Source organism: Copadichromis virginalis, linkage group LG19 (assembly GCF_057382275.1).
Source record: "Copadichromis virginalis isolate Kocher_CV1m ecotype Utaka linkage group LG19, C_Virginalis_male_GT1.1, whole genome shotgun sequence".
Taxonomy (NCBI): Eukaryota; Metazoa; Chordata; class Actinopteri; order Cichliformes; family Cichlidae; genus Copadichromis; species Copadichromis virginalis.
This window is the reverse complement of record NC_140636.1, coordinates 16,596,900-16,607,188: the sequence shown is the minus strand read 5'-3', so window position 1 is coordinate 16,607,188 and position 10,289 is coordinate 16,596,900. Positions and strand designations below refer to the sequence as shown.

The following is a 10,289-nucleotide window of genomic DNA, read 5'->3' as shown; positions in this document are numbered from 1 at the left end:
GACAAAGTGATTTTATTCTTTGCAGGTGCATTAGCTGTAAAATTAACATGAAACTGTGACAACAGCAAAAACAAATACAAGAAACGTGATACAGAAAAATGATTTGGTGAGCCTGATCACACACACACACACACACACGTTTGATAAGGCAGGATTCATGATGCATTATTTAGGACTAAAACATTCATAATAACTGGTCATAATCACAAGCAATCCAGTACTACAATACAAGTACACTGTACTTTATTATTGCATCTCAACCCCAGGTAGTGTATTTATAATTATTATAAACATATATATCTTATATAATAGAAATAATAATAAACATATTATAAAAATATTAGCAACATTTGGATAATAAGTTATTTATAATATTCTTTATAGTGTTGTATGCATATATACTATGTGCTGTAATGCTATAGGACACTGAAAGTGCACGCCCTGGTGCTGCATTACGAGTCTCCGAGCTTCCACAGCTGGTTTACATCATTAACACTAACATGGGGGTCCTGGCTGGAAGTAGGGGGGTCATTGTTAATTTATTCATGCTACTGGGTCCTCAAAGTGCACTCACTGGTGCAGCAAAGAGTCTGAGAGCTTCCACAGCCCAGAGAACTTTTCACCTGTGCACCAATCCCTCACAGCTAACCGGCAAGTGGAATTAATGAAACAGCGCTGTAACAGGATACAGTTTCTAACACTGAGCTGAGGTTTGTCTGTGTGGGAAGAAATCAATGACCTTTCATCAGTCACAGCGTTTTTTAGCATTGATGAGGCCACAGAAGAGCCTCAAACCGTTGTTGTCATTTTGCTTTCATACAAATAAAATTGAATTGAACAGTGTGGAAGGAAGAACTCTTACATTAGAGTTTGGCACATCAAGCCTCTAATATCCTGTAACATGGATTTCATTCTGTAACTGTCTTGTCCCAAAAAGCCGCCCGGCAAAATATAGAAAAGCAAACCCGCAGAGATGAAATATTAATGCAAGCATACTGCTACTTAAGTAATGCAGGGGAAAGGACGGAGAAAGCATGGCTATAGATTTATCGTGCACCGAGAAGCTGCTCTATCTTCCTCCTGTCTCCACATCAGCTTTTGCTTGCGGAGCCTTCTTAAATATCACACGAGGGTAGATGCCTCCAGTCTGGCCACAGCATTTACTATTAAAGACAGAGCATTAGTTAGACCATATTGGATGAGCATGTCATTAAATACAGCTGTTACAGTCAGATAAATACCTCCAAAGTCTATATTTGTAGCACAGGAAGCACACGAGGCCGAGCACCAGCAGGACAATGAAAGTTACTACAATGACACCGATCTGGGAAGGAGGCATTCCTGAAAAGACAAACAGCCAACAACATCTAACATCATCTCAAAGGTCAAGTAGTTTGTTCAAAGGTACAAAAACAGGCATTTTCTCAGAGCTTAATACCAGTCTTGAGAAATCTGCATGCAGTTGCACTACAGTCATAATAACGCCACAAATAAATGCTCTAATTTATCTGTGACGTCATAAATAAACAGAGTGGGTTTAGCACTAGTTTATCAAAGTTTGATCTCCTCACTAACTGGTGCTGAAGATCAGTTCTCTGCTAACATGAGCCACAGCGAGGCACCTGAGGCCTGAGCACGCTACCTGTGTATCAAATGCCTACCTGTGTCATCAATCAGAGCTTGTGGAGGGCAGACGGCTGTAAAACAACATCAGAAAATCACATTAGACTTATAAATGAACACAGAAACTCTAACACGGGCTGAACAAATAAAGACAAAAATTTTATTTAATTAAATTTAGCACGGTGATACTCACGGGTGCAGCTGGCTGTGTAATCATATGCTCTTTGCTATGAAGAACAAAGACACAGTGATTGTGATTAAAGGTTGTTTTCACAGCATAGAAAGCGAGTGGACGTCTTTAAGTTCTTTAAACTTAAAGACGTCCACTCGCTTTCTTTCTGAGCTCCACAGACAACCATGACCTGGATGACTGAGAACCCACACAGACATTTTCACAGTATATTCATCTCATCATTTCCAGATTAAACCCCTCCTATGAACACACTGTTCACCCCACAATGCTTAACATAACTCAGAAAATCTCCTCCCTCACATGTTTGCATTTTTAAACGTTTTTTTTTATGACTTAATTAGTTCATAACAAGGTATTTTTTAAAGAGTCATACCTTTATCACGCAAGCGGCTGTGAAGCTAACGTTGCCGATGCATTTGGAGGTGATCAGTGTGCCAAAGCTGCTGCTCATCACGGGCTGCAGGAACAGGCCCCCGTGGTGTGCGATCACAAAATCCTAAAGTCATCGAATTTAAATAAATAATTAAGAAAACAATTCAACCACATTATATTAAAACAAGCCAGACTATCACACTGTAAGTAAGTCATAATAGATCCGAATGCCTTCTCACTGCACACATGTTGATATGTCATAGCTGCTTATGTTGGACAGATCAAACTGCTCTGGTTTAATCACACTTACGGTTGCATTGGACCACGTAAACATGCAGCAGGAAGCCTCGTTTCGTATATCAGGGGACAGGTCTGAGATGTTGTATGTAGTCTTTTTGCCAGCGTGAGTGACGGTGCACATCATGTCACGCGCACTGCAAAGCTGAACAAACACCCCTGGGAACAAAATGCAGTTTGAAGTTAAGTCATGTTACAGTTATGCACATGAATATTTTATCAGCACTTAGTGCACGAGACAATGAAGGTAAAGCTCATGCTGTGAGGTCAAGGACTACGTAGGTCAAAGTAGGTCACGGTTTCATTTTCTGTGTCAGATGTTAAAGTTGAGTTTAACAGTCATGTTTTGGTTCAGTAGGAAGAGATGAATAGATCAGGATGTGTGAGCTTACTACAAGCTGCCCGTTAGAAACTCAAACTACTTTCAGTATGCTGTGTCGTCCCATAAATACTGGGTCACGTGGTTAGTGGCACTACTCACACACACACACACACACAAACAGCACCGACTCGAGTGACAGCGAGGAAACCTACTCCACACCCCCTGGCCCGCCCCGTCCCGCCTCCCGGGAATTCCCTCAGTAATGCCGAAATTTTAATACTCGTGACTGGTGACCCCATGTGTGAGTGTGATATGTGAGTTACGCCGCAGATGTAAACCGTGTTTACACGCAAAACAAAATCGATGAAACCAAACCATCTGTGGCGAACACAGAACTATTAATTCTGCAATAAATACAGAATACATGCAGAATACTACAGAAATTACTACGAATACTAGTAACCGCATATATAACAAAATCTAATAGTGTAGGAGTACAAATACTACCGGTGCAGCAGCTTTAATATAAAGCGGTAAAAATCACAGCGAAGAATAATTATATTATAACATATTCAAATGTCCTTAAAGAAAGCCGATAGTGCTACTTCACAGAGTGACGCAACAGTCAGAACATGTATTCGCTCCAAATCTTTGCCTCTCTGTCATGCAGCTTTCACGCTTTGTTTCCAAGCAACAAAATAATAATAGTAATCATATTAATTATTGTTATTAATTAACAGGTCACTCACATAAGAGCGCGACAGCAGGAAACATCTTTCCTCGCGCGTGATCTCCACTTCTTTCATGAGCCTGCAGCCAGCTCCTGGAGACTTCTGTCTTGTGCTCGCATTTTTTCACATCGTTGCAGGAAGTGAGGCTTTCAAAATAAAGTTAGAAAGAAGAAGCTTAGATTTCACTATTTCCCAGACGTGGGTGAAGATTAATATTGGTCTTTAAATCAAATTATTTTTTTCAATTGAAGTTTCACTTTATTCCAGGTGTAGTTTTTAATCCAGTGTAGGGGATTTCCTGTTAGTGTGTGAGTGTGTTTGAGATGAACCAAAAATAACAAACCATAAAGTAATATGTTATTTATCTATAATAATGCAATAAACACGACCAGTTATTAAAACCGCTGCTGAAAAAGCAATGAGTGATGCATTCAATCCAAATGGAGCAGCTCCTGCAAGCTTGTTTGGCACCGATTAAGAGTAGTCTCAACTACTGTGCGCGCGCACACACACACACACACACACACACACACACACAGCTTCAGGCTAGTTTATTATTTCTCATATTTGAATATTGTGCTTTATGGTTTCAGATTGCTGCATTGAAGTTAGGCTTGTGCTTTTATTGTTAAAAATCCTAAGCGGAACTTCGTACTTTTGATGATGCAAGCGGGAGTAATGTAAATGTAAAGTAACAATACCATGAAAATGAGGGAGTCGGTGCAGCAGGACGGGAGCGGGTTTCGTCCTGATGATGTGATCCAAGAGGAATGGCTATGCACTGGGCTGCTGGGATTAAACCTAATTGAATGTGATACACGCGCTTCTGCGAGTACAAGCATGTACTCCTGTCCCTCAGAAACTAATCTCTAATCCTAAATGTAGTCAGTTTCAACAGATGCTGACATAAAATTCCCTAAAAAATCAGAGTGAAAGAAAATTAAAAGCATTCGTGACCTGATGTAGCTGAAAAAAAAGTTAAGACCGCACCAAGGTTGAGGATCAGAAACTCTGTGAGTAATGTGCAATAATAGAGCGCTGCCTTGCCCACATTGTTTCAAGCTTCCAAGAAGCTCATCAGCAGAAATACAGAGAAAACAGAGAAAGCAAAAAATCCCCTTCATTGTTTCACTGTATTGTCAGACTAGCTCCTTGGAACTGACGTGAGGGTTACTACAGTTCAGGTAGCTTTTCTAGAAAGAGACATAAGGACTCACTCTGAATGCAAGAAAAGAGTAAAGAGAAGGCACACAGCAGCTTGTGGTACAGTCACAAATACTGGTTTCCACAAATTTTGCTGCTTCAGTTTTTATGATAGCAATTTCCATGTACTCTAGAATGTTATGAAGAGTGATCAGATGAATTGCAAAATCCTTCTTTGCCATGAAAATGAACTTAATCTCAAAATTTCAATTTCCACTGCATTTCATCATTCAGCATTTCATGCCATAAAAGGACCTGCTGAGATCATTTCAATAATGTCCTCATCAACTCAGGTGAAAATGTTGACGAGCACAAGGCTGGAGATCATTATGTTATGCTCACTGAGTTAGAATAGCAGACTGGATGCATTAAAAGGAGGGTGATGCTTGAAATCGTTGTTCTTCCAATTAAACATGGTTACCTACAAGGAAACACGTGTAGCCATCATTGCATGCATCCTCCTGGCAACTGTGGTGGAATTTGTAGCAGAGCCGAATTGAGCTCCAAATGGCTCCAAAGATAAAATATATCCGTGTGCACGCTCCTACATGCTGCAGCTTAAGGGAAGTGGGCTGACGTTTAAGGTCCTGCGTACATTTCTGCAGACACACGTACGCTGCTGGGGGACTTCCATGATGCACCGAGCGTTTCACTTTCTCTGACCATGTGTTTATATAACACTCTGCATTTAATCATCAGTTATCTGGCTCTCTTCCACAGCATGTCTTTTGTCCTGTCTCCCTCCCTTCTGCAGGAGGATTCTTCCTGTTAGATTGGCAGTGGGAAGGAAAATCTTCCCAAAGCAGTGCTTGCGCATAGGGAGTGGTCAGATTGTTGGGGGTTTCCCTGAATTACTGTACAATACGCTGTATGATCTTTACCTTCCAATATTAAGGGCCTGGAGATGACTGTTGTTGTGATTTTCACTAAATAAATAAAATAAAATTGAACCAAATTTTCCCTCTCATCTGAAAAGCTTCTGTCCCTGAAAGATGTGAAAAAAAGAAAGAAGTTGCACCCACAACACACGATAAAGACAAAATCATGATCACAAACAGAAGATTTTATTGATTTTAAACAAAAGGAAATCACACTGCGATACAGCTGGGTTAAATATATATTTCATCTACAAAGCAAACCAGCTTAAAATTGACCCTCACTAGTGAGGAGTCTCTTCTTACAAACTTTTCCACGGAGGCCCTGAGAGGTCAAACGCACTGCAACTTTGGAAAACAAGGAAGTGAGACAATAATGTGACGGAGCAGCTGTGGAAGTGACAAACGGAGAGCAAACAGCTAATAGCACACATGTATCTACAATCTCACATCAATTATGTGATGATTGTGTTTCTACTTGTGGATGTTTCTCCAAGTTCCAGTGGATTTGATCTCTCTGGGCCATCGTAAATTTCACATTAAAACCCGAATAAAAGCCCTTCATCAAACCGTCTGCATGCATAGTTTAAAAGTGAAGAAAAGCCATGTCTTCAGCTGCTCCCATTGGGATCCAAGTGCATCTACAGATAAAGTGCTGCAACTTTAAATTTGTCAGGGTTTTCTTGTAAACTGCTGCAGGCTCCTTCTTTCTAGTACCTGCAGCAGGCGGAGGTCAGTCTAAAGAGGCACACAGCATTCACTCAATCCACTGATTTTAAAGCTTAAGTTGCTGATTTTTTTCTCATAAAAATTTAAATCCTCTAATAAATTATGACATACTCTTACTTGGTAACCCTGCAGTAGCAGAATAGCCCATGAAGTCATGAAAGTGGCCTTTGTCAGGGCCATTACAGCTCTGATCTACTGACCCGGTGGACACATTTTTACACATTAATGCACTAAAACAATGACTTTATTATTCAAGCGTATTTATTATACTGGGGGTCCTGAGTGGAAACTCTGCTGTGTTTCTGTAACTGCCTGACAAAAACACAGAAAAACAAAGATATATAACGGACGAATATCATTAATAAAATACTGCAGAGGCATCAACACAAAGTTTGAATCCAGCATGTGCAGAGAAACTTTTACACGCTGCTCTCCGGATTTCCCGTCTCCACATCAGCTGGTATTCGGACTTTCCTGCAGTGCGGAGTCTTGCATCACGGGTGCACCATTGTTTCTTCAGTGACAAGAGAATAACTATTTAAAACACGTCAGGTAACTGTGATGCATTTATATGCTGACACAATTAAAAGAATACCTTCTAGAGCGCACGAGGCACACCATGAGGCCTGCCAGCAGTAGGACTGTCAGGATAACCATGACAGCAATCATGAAAGGAGGGATTACAGTCAAGCAGGACTCCCCTAGTACCAAATCACAAAAACAGTTTCCTCAAAACACTATTTCCTTTTTAGGAATTCTAGTTCTGTGATGCATGACTTTTGTTGTGCTGTAAGAATTAAAGTGAAAGACAGCTGTCTGTGGTTTTGCAGCTGCAGCAATTTTACTCCAAGTAACAGAAGATGCGTGTGGTTGAAAATTTCCAGCATCTTAATCACCAATTCCTTTTAACTTTGATCTAAAAATCATACGTTATGCAGATTAAGACTTTTGTCCCACCTTTTCCATCAAACAGACCTTTTGCAGGGCAGGTAGCTGTGAAAGAAAGAGAGAAAAGTCATAAAAAGCTCAAATGATATGAAAAGGAGAAGAAAATATTCAGAACATTGCTCATGTGGGAGGACGGTGACTAACTTGTGCAATTGGCTGTGTAATCTCGAACCGTCCCCTGTGGAAAATAAACAGACAATTAGATGTCTCAGTTTATCTGAGAATTTAACTGAGAGTTTATCAGTTTACTATGTGGTTGCGATACTTCTGAGCATGTTTATCAGATTTCCACAGCGAGCGAAACTAAGCCTCTGCGCCCTTACTGTTCTTCGAAAACACTTTGCCCACAAACCATGCAAGCACAGAAACTTCACCCTCACATCTTAGATTGTCTTTTATGCTCTAATATACCTCTAAGACGACATGTCCTTCATAGACAACGTTTGGGTAGCAGCTTGAGGTGACGAGAGTGTCGCAGCTGCTACTTATCACCTGCTTCGCGTGGTCCAGGTGGTTTGCGAGGACACTTTTCTGAAGTCAGAAAATAAAAAGAAATTTTAAAAAACAGTTCATCACACAACAAAATCACATGTTCTTACAGATATATTTGAATAAAGCTTGACCTTAAATGTATGATAATAGTGTTAACCACATCTTAAAATGGGAAGCTGCTCTGAGTCGTCCTACTCACGTCTGCAGTGATCCAGGAGAACTCGAGCTTGGATCTGTTTGCATCCATGAAATCAACAAACTTCTGGATGTTGTATTTGGCTGTGCCACCACCGTGGGACACATTGCACATCAAGTCCTGTATGCTGGAGAGCTGAAGTCTACCTGTGGACAAAAATGTGCTTTTATTGGTATTTAATCTTTATATTTATGGTAAACACAAACAAGCTAATAAGACTCAAAACCGCCATTAATGTCTTTATGCTTGTATGAAAAACAGACATTGTCCTAATCCGTGCATACAGCTGTACTGGAGTGACGAGCTCAGGTATACTGATATACCAAACTTGAAAAATAAACACACTCTGCAGATTAGAGGTAAGATAAAGCTTAAAAGCGGTGTTTTGGGTTCTTTAAGTATAGGAAAAGCTCTCATGTGACAGTCTTTGTGCCGCCTTCTTTTTTCTTCTCCAATAACTGTTAAAGTTTCAGTCGGGGCATTTTTGATACATTCTCACTTCCCTTGAAGAAATACGGGATTGTCTGGACAGGTTTCATATTAGGTCTGACAGCTGGTGATTCTAGACCAATAATCACTCGCTCAGATCTGAGTGGAGCCTACAGTAATTAGTCACAGCAATCAACTCCACTGACTTCATTACACACTGTAGCAGACGTCTCCTCGGCCTCTGACTTGATTATCGATCAGGTAAACAGGAAGGAACACCACTAACGCTCACACCGCTCAAGTTCAAACAGTGAGAGCGATGCTTATCTTTGTGCCTGACTTCTGTCATGACACATGCTTGGTCAGCTTTAAATGAGCTGCAACGTCACATTTATAGCATAAATGTGCCACTTTGCTTTCTTCTTTTTCAACAAAAAAAAGTGAAGCAAAGACCCAAAAACAAAGCAACAGTGAAGCTGGGAGTGAAGGTGAGCTTTAAGTGCTTGAAGGAAAACTGAACTCATTCTAACATGAAAAACAAATAAAAGGCACAAATAAAACGATGAATGCAAAATACTCAGGAAACACATTTTAAATGAGTGCAGAAACAACGCAATGCAGCAGACTCACTCAGGTTATTCACACTGAAAGTCTTTTGTTCTTTACTCACTTGAAAGCATCGCTGCCGGTGTCTCACAGTCTTCACAGTCCTTCTGTCTTGAAACGAACTGCAGATTTCTTTTGAAAGCTCCACACAGAGACCACACCTTTAATTCATCGCAGGGCCCCGCATCTTGCCCTTCACTCCTCCACCTACTTCCTCCAACTCTTTGGGGGAAGACCGAGGCGTTTCTCAGCCACAGGTTACAAATCATAACACATCAGAAAAAGGATTTTGCAGGGAGTCACGTAGCAAAATTCAGCCGCCAAAACAATAAAAAGAAATGAGAAAAAAATAGGAAGAAAGTTTTTGGGTAGCTTAAAAAATGAAGGATGAGCAGTGCTCCTTTCTTCAAAGTCACGCTCCAACCTCCGGTTTGTGGAGAAGTTCATAATGAACCAAAGCACACCTCAAAGACCAAAAATGACTTTAAAGTCATCTCACATCAGCCACGCAGAGAGAATCAAGAAGTCCTTTGGAGAAAAATAACCATAAACCACATGGTTTATGCTATACACACACTGTTGTGATTTGGTTGACCTTTGACCCAAACACAAGGAAAGAGGAAACCAAAGAAACAGACTCAGAGCCAAAATTATGGTTTCAGATTTTAAATATAAACATTTTGCAATGTCATTCTGCAAATAATAAAAAACAGAAGTGTTTATTGCAACACGGTTACTTAACTTGACCTCATTCTTCTTCTTTATTTTCTTTGTTTTTATTAACCACTACTTATATTTATAACATTTTTTTAACATCTATCCACCTCGAGCTGTTTCATTATATGGCTATGAGGATTAAAACCACTTTGATTACAGCAGCTGACAGACTGTTTTGGTTTGGTTTGTTCTGAGACTGCAAATTCTTTGAACGCTCCAGGAAATCTCTAAATTCTTCTTCCACCGCAATGCACACCAGTCACGTAAGGTCACACGGTTGTGGCCTAGTTACCTCAACGTGAGGATGACTGTATACTATGGCATGCTCTGCCAGACGGCTTCATCCCTATTGGCTGACACTACTCACACCACATCCATGCGTGTTCTGTATACTTGTAATGTTACATAAGCTGCTGTCTGACCTGCAGTAACCTCACAGAAAGGGAAACACGGTGACATCACCATGTTATGGAGTAGCATGTGTGAAAGTCAATGTTTTGGGTCAAACAGTTTGTGTCTGTGGCTGAATATAAGCTAAAGATACATACTGTATATA

General features: G+C 40.4%; 2 protein-coding genes across 2 annotated transcripts; both read right to left on the bottom strand.

Annotated features, from left to right (window-relative positions):
* On the bottom strand, positions 1-3,637 carry LOC146685850 (uncharacterized). Its single transcript, XM_085441660.1, has 7 exons — positions 3,557-3,637; positions 2,499-2,644; positions 2,190-2,312; positions 1,817-1,850; positions 1,662-1,697; positions 1,242-1,341; positions 1-1,163 (listed from the first exon to the last, which is right to left on the bottom strand). The coding sequence occupies exons 1-7, from the start codon at positions 3,579-3,581 to the stop codon at positions 1,070-1,072; spliced, it is 558 nt and encodes a 185-aa protein (XP_085297786.1). The 5' UTR covers positions 3,582-3,637; the 3' UTR covers positions 1-1,069.
* A 2,146-nt stretch (positions 3,638-5,783) lies between these two features.
* LOC146685849 (uncharacterized) lies at positions 5,784-9,198 on the bottom strand. The gene is made up of 7 exons (XM_085442219.1): positions 9,081-9,198; positions 7,985-8,127; positions 7,705-7,824; positions 7,438-7,471; positions 7,303-7,338; positions 6,941-7,046; positions 5,784-6,859 (listed from the first exon to the last, which is right to left on the bottom strand). The coding sequence occupies exons 1-7, from the start codon at positions 9,088-9,090 to the stop codon at positions 6,799-6,801; spliced, it is 510 nt and encodes a 169-aa protein (XP_085298345.1). The 5' UTR covers positions 9,091-9,198; the 3' UTR covers positions 5,784-6,798.
* Between the last annotated feature and the right edge of the window lie 1,091 nt (positions 9,199-10,289).

Bases quoted from the DNA above. Each gene is read 5' to 3' on its own strand.
- LOC146685850 (XM_085441660.1), bottom strand. From the start codon at position 3,581: ATGTTTCCTGCTGTCGCGCTCTTAT. The intron at 1,851-2,189 runs GTATGACTCTTT...TGTTCTTCATAG, and splicing joins CAGCCGCTTGCGTGATAAAG to CAAAGAGCATATGATTACAC. The intron at 1,342-1,661 runs GTAGGCATTTGA...TTGTCTTTTCAG, and splicing joins AGCTCTGATTGATGACACAG to GAATGCCTCCTTCCCAGATC.
- LOC146685849 (XM_085442219.1), bottom strand. The intron at 7,472-7,704 runs GTATATTAGAGC...TATTTTCCACAG, and splicing joins AAGGACATGTCGTCTTAGAG to GGGACGGTTCGAGATTACAC. The intron at 6,860-6,940 runs GTATTCTTTTAA...TTGTCACTGAAG, and splicing joins TGCCTCGTGCGCTCTAGAAG to AAACAATGGTGCACCCGTGA.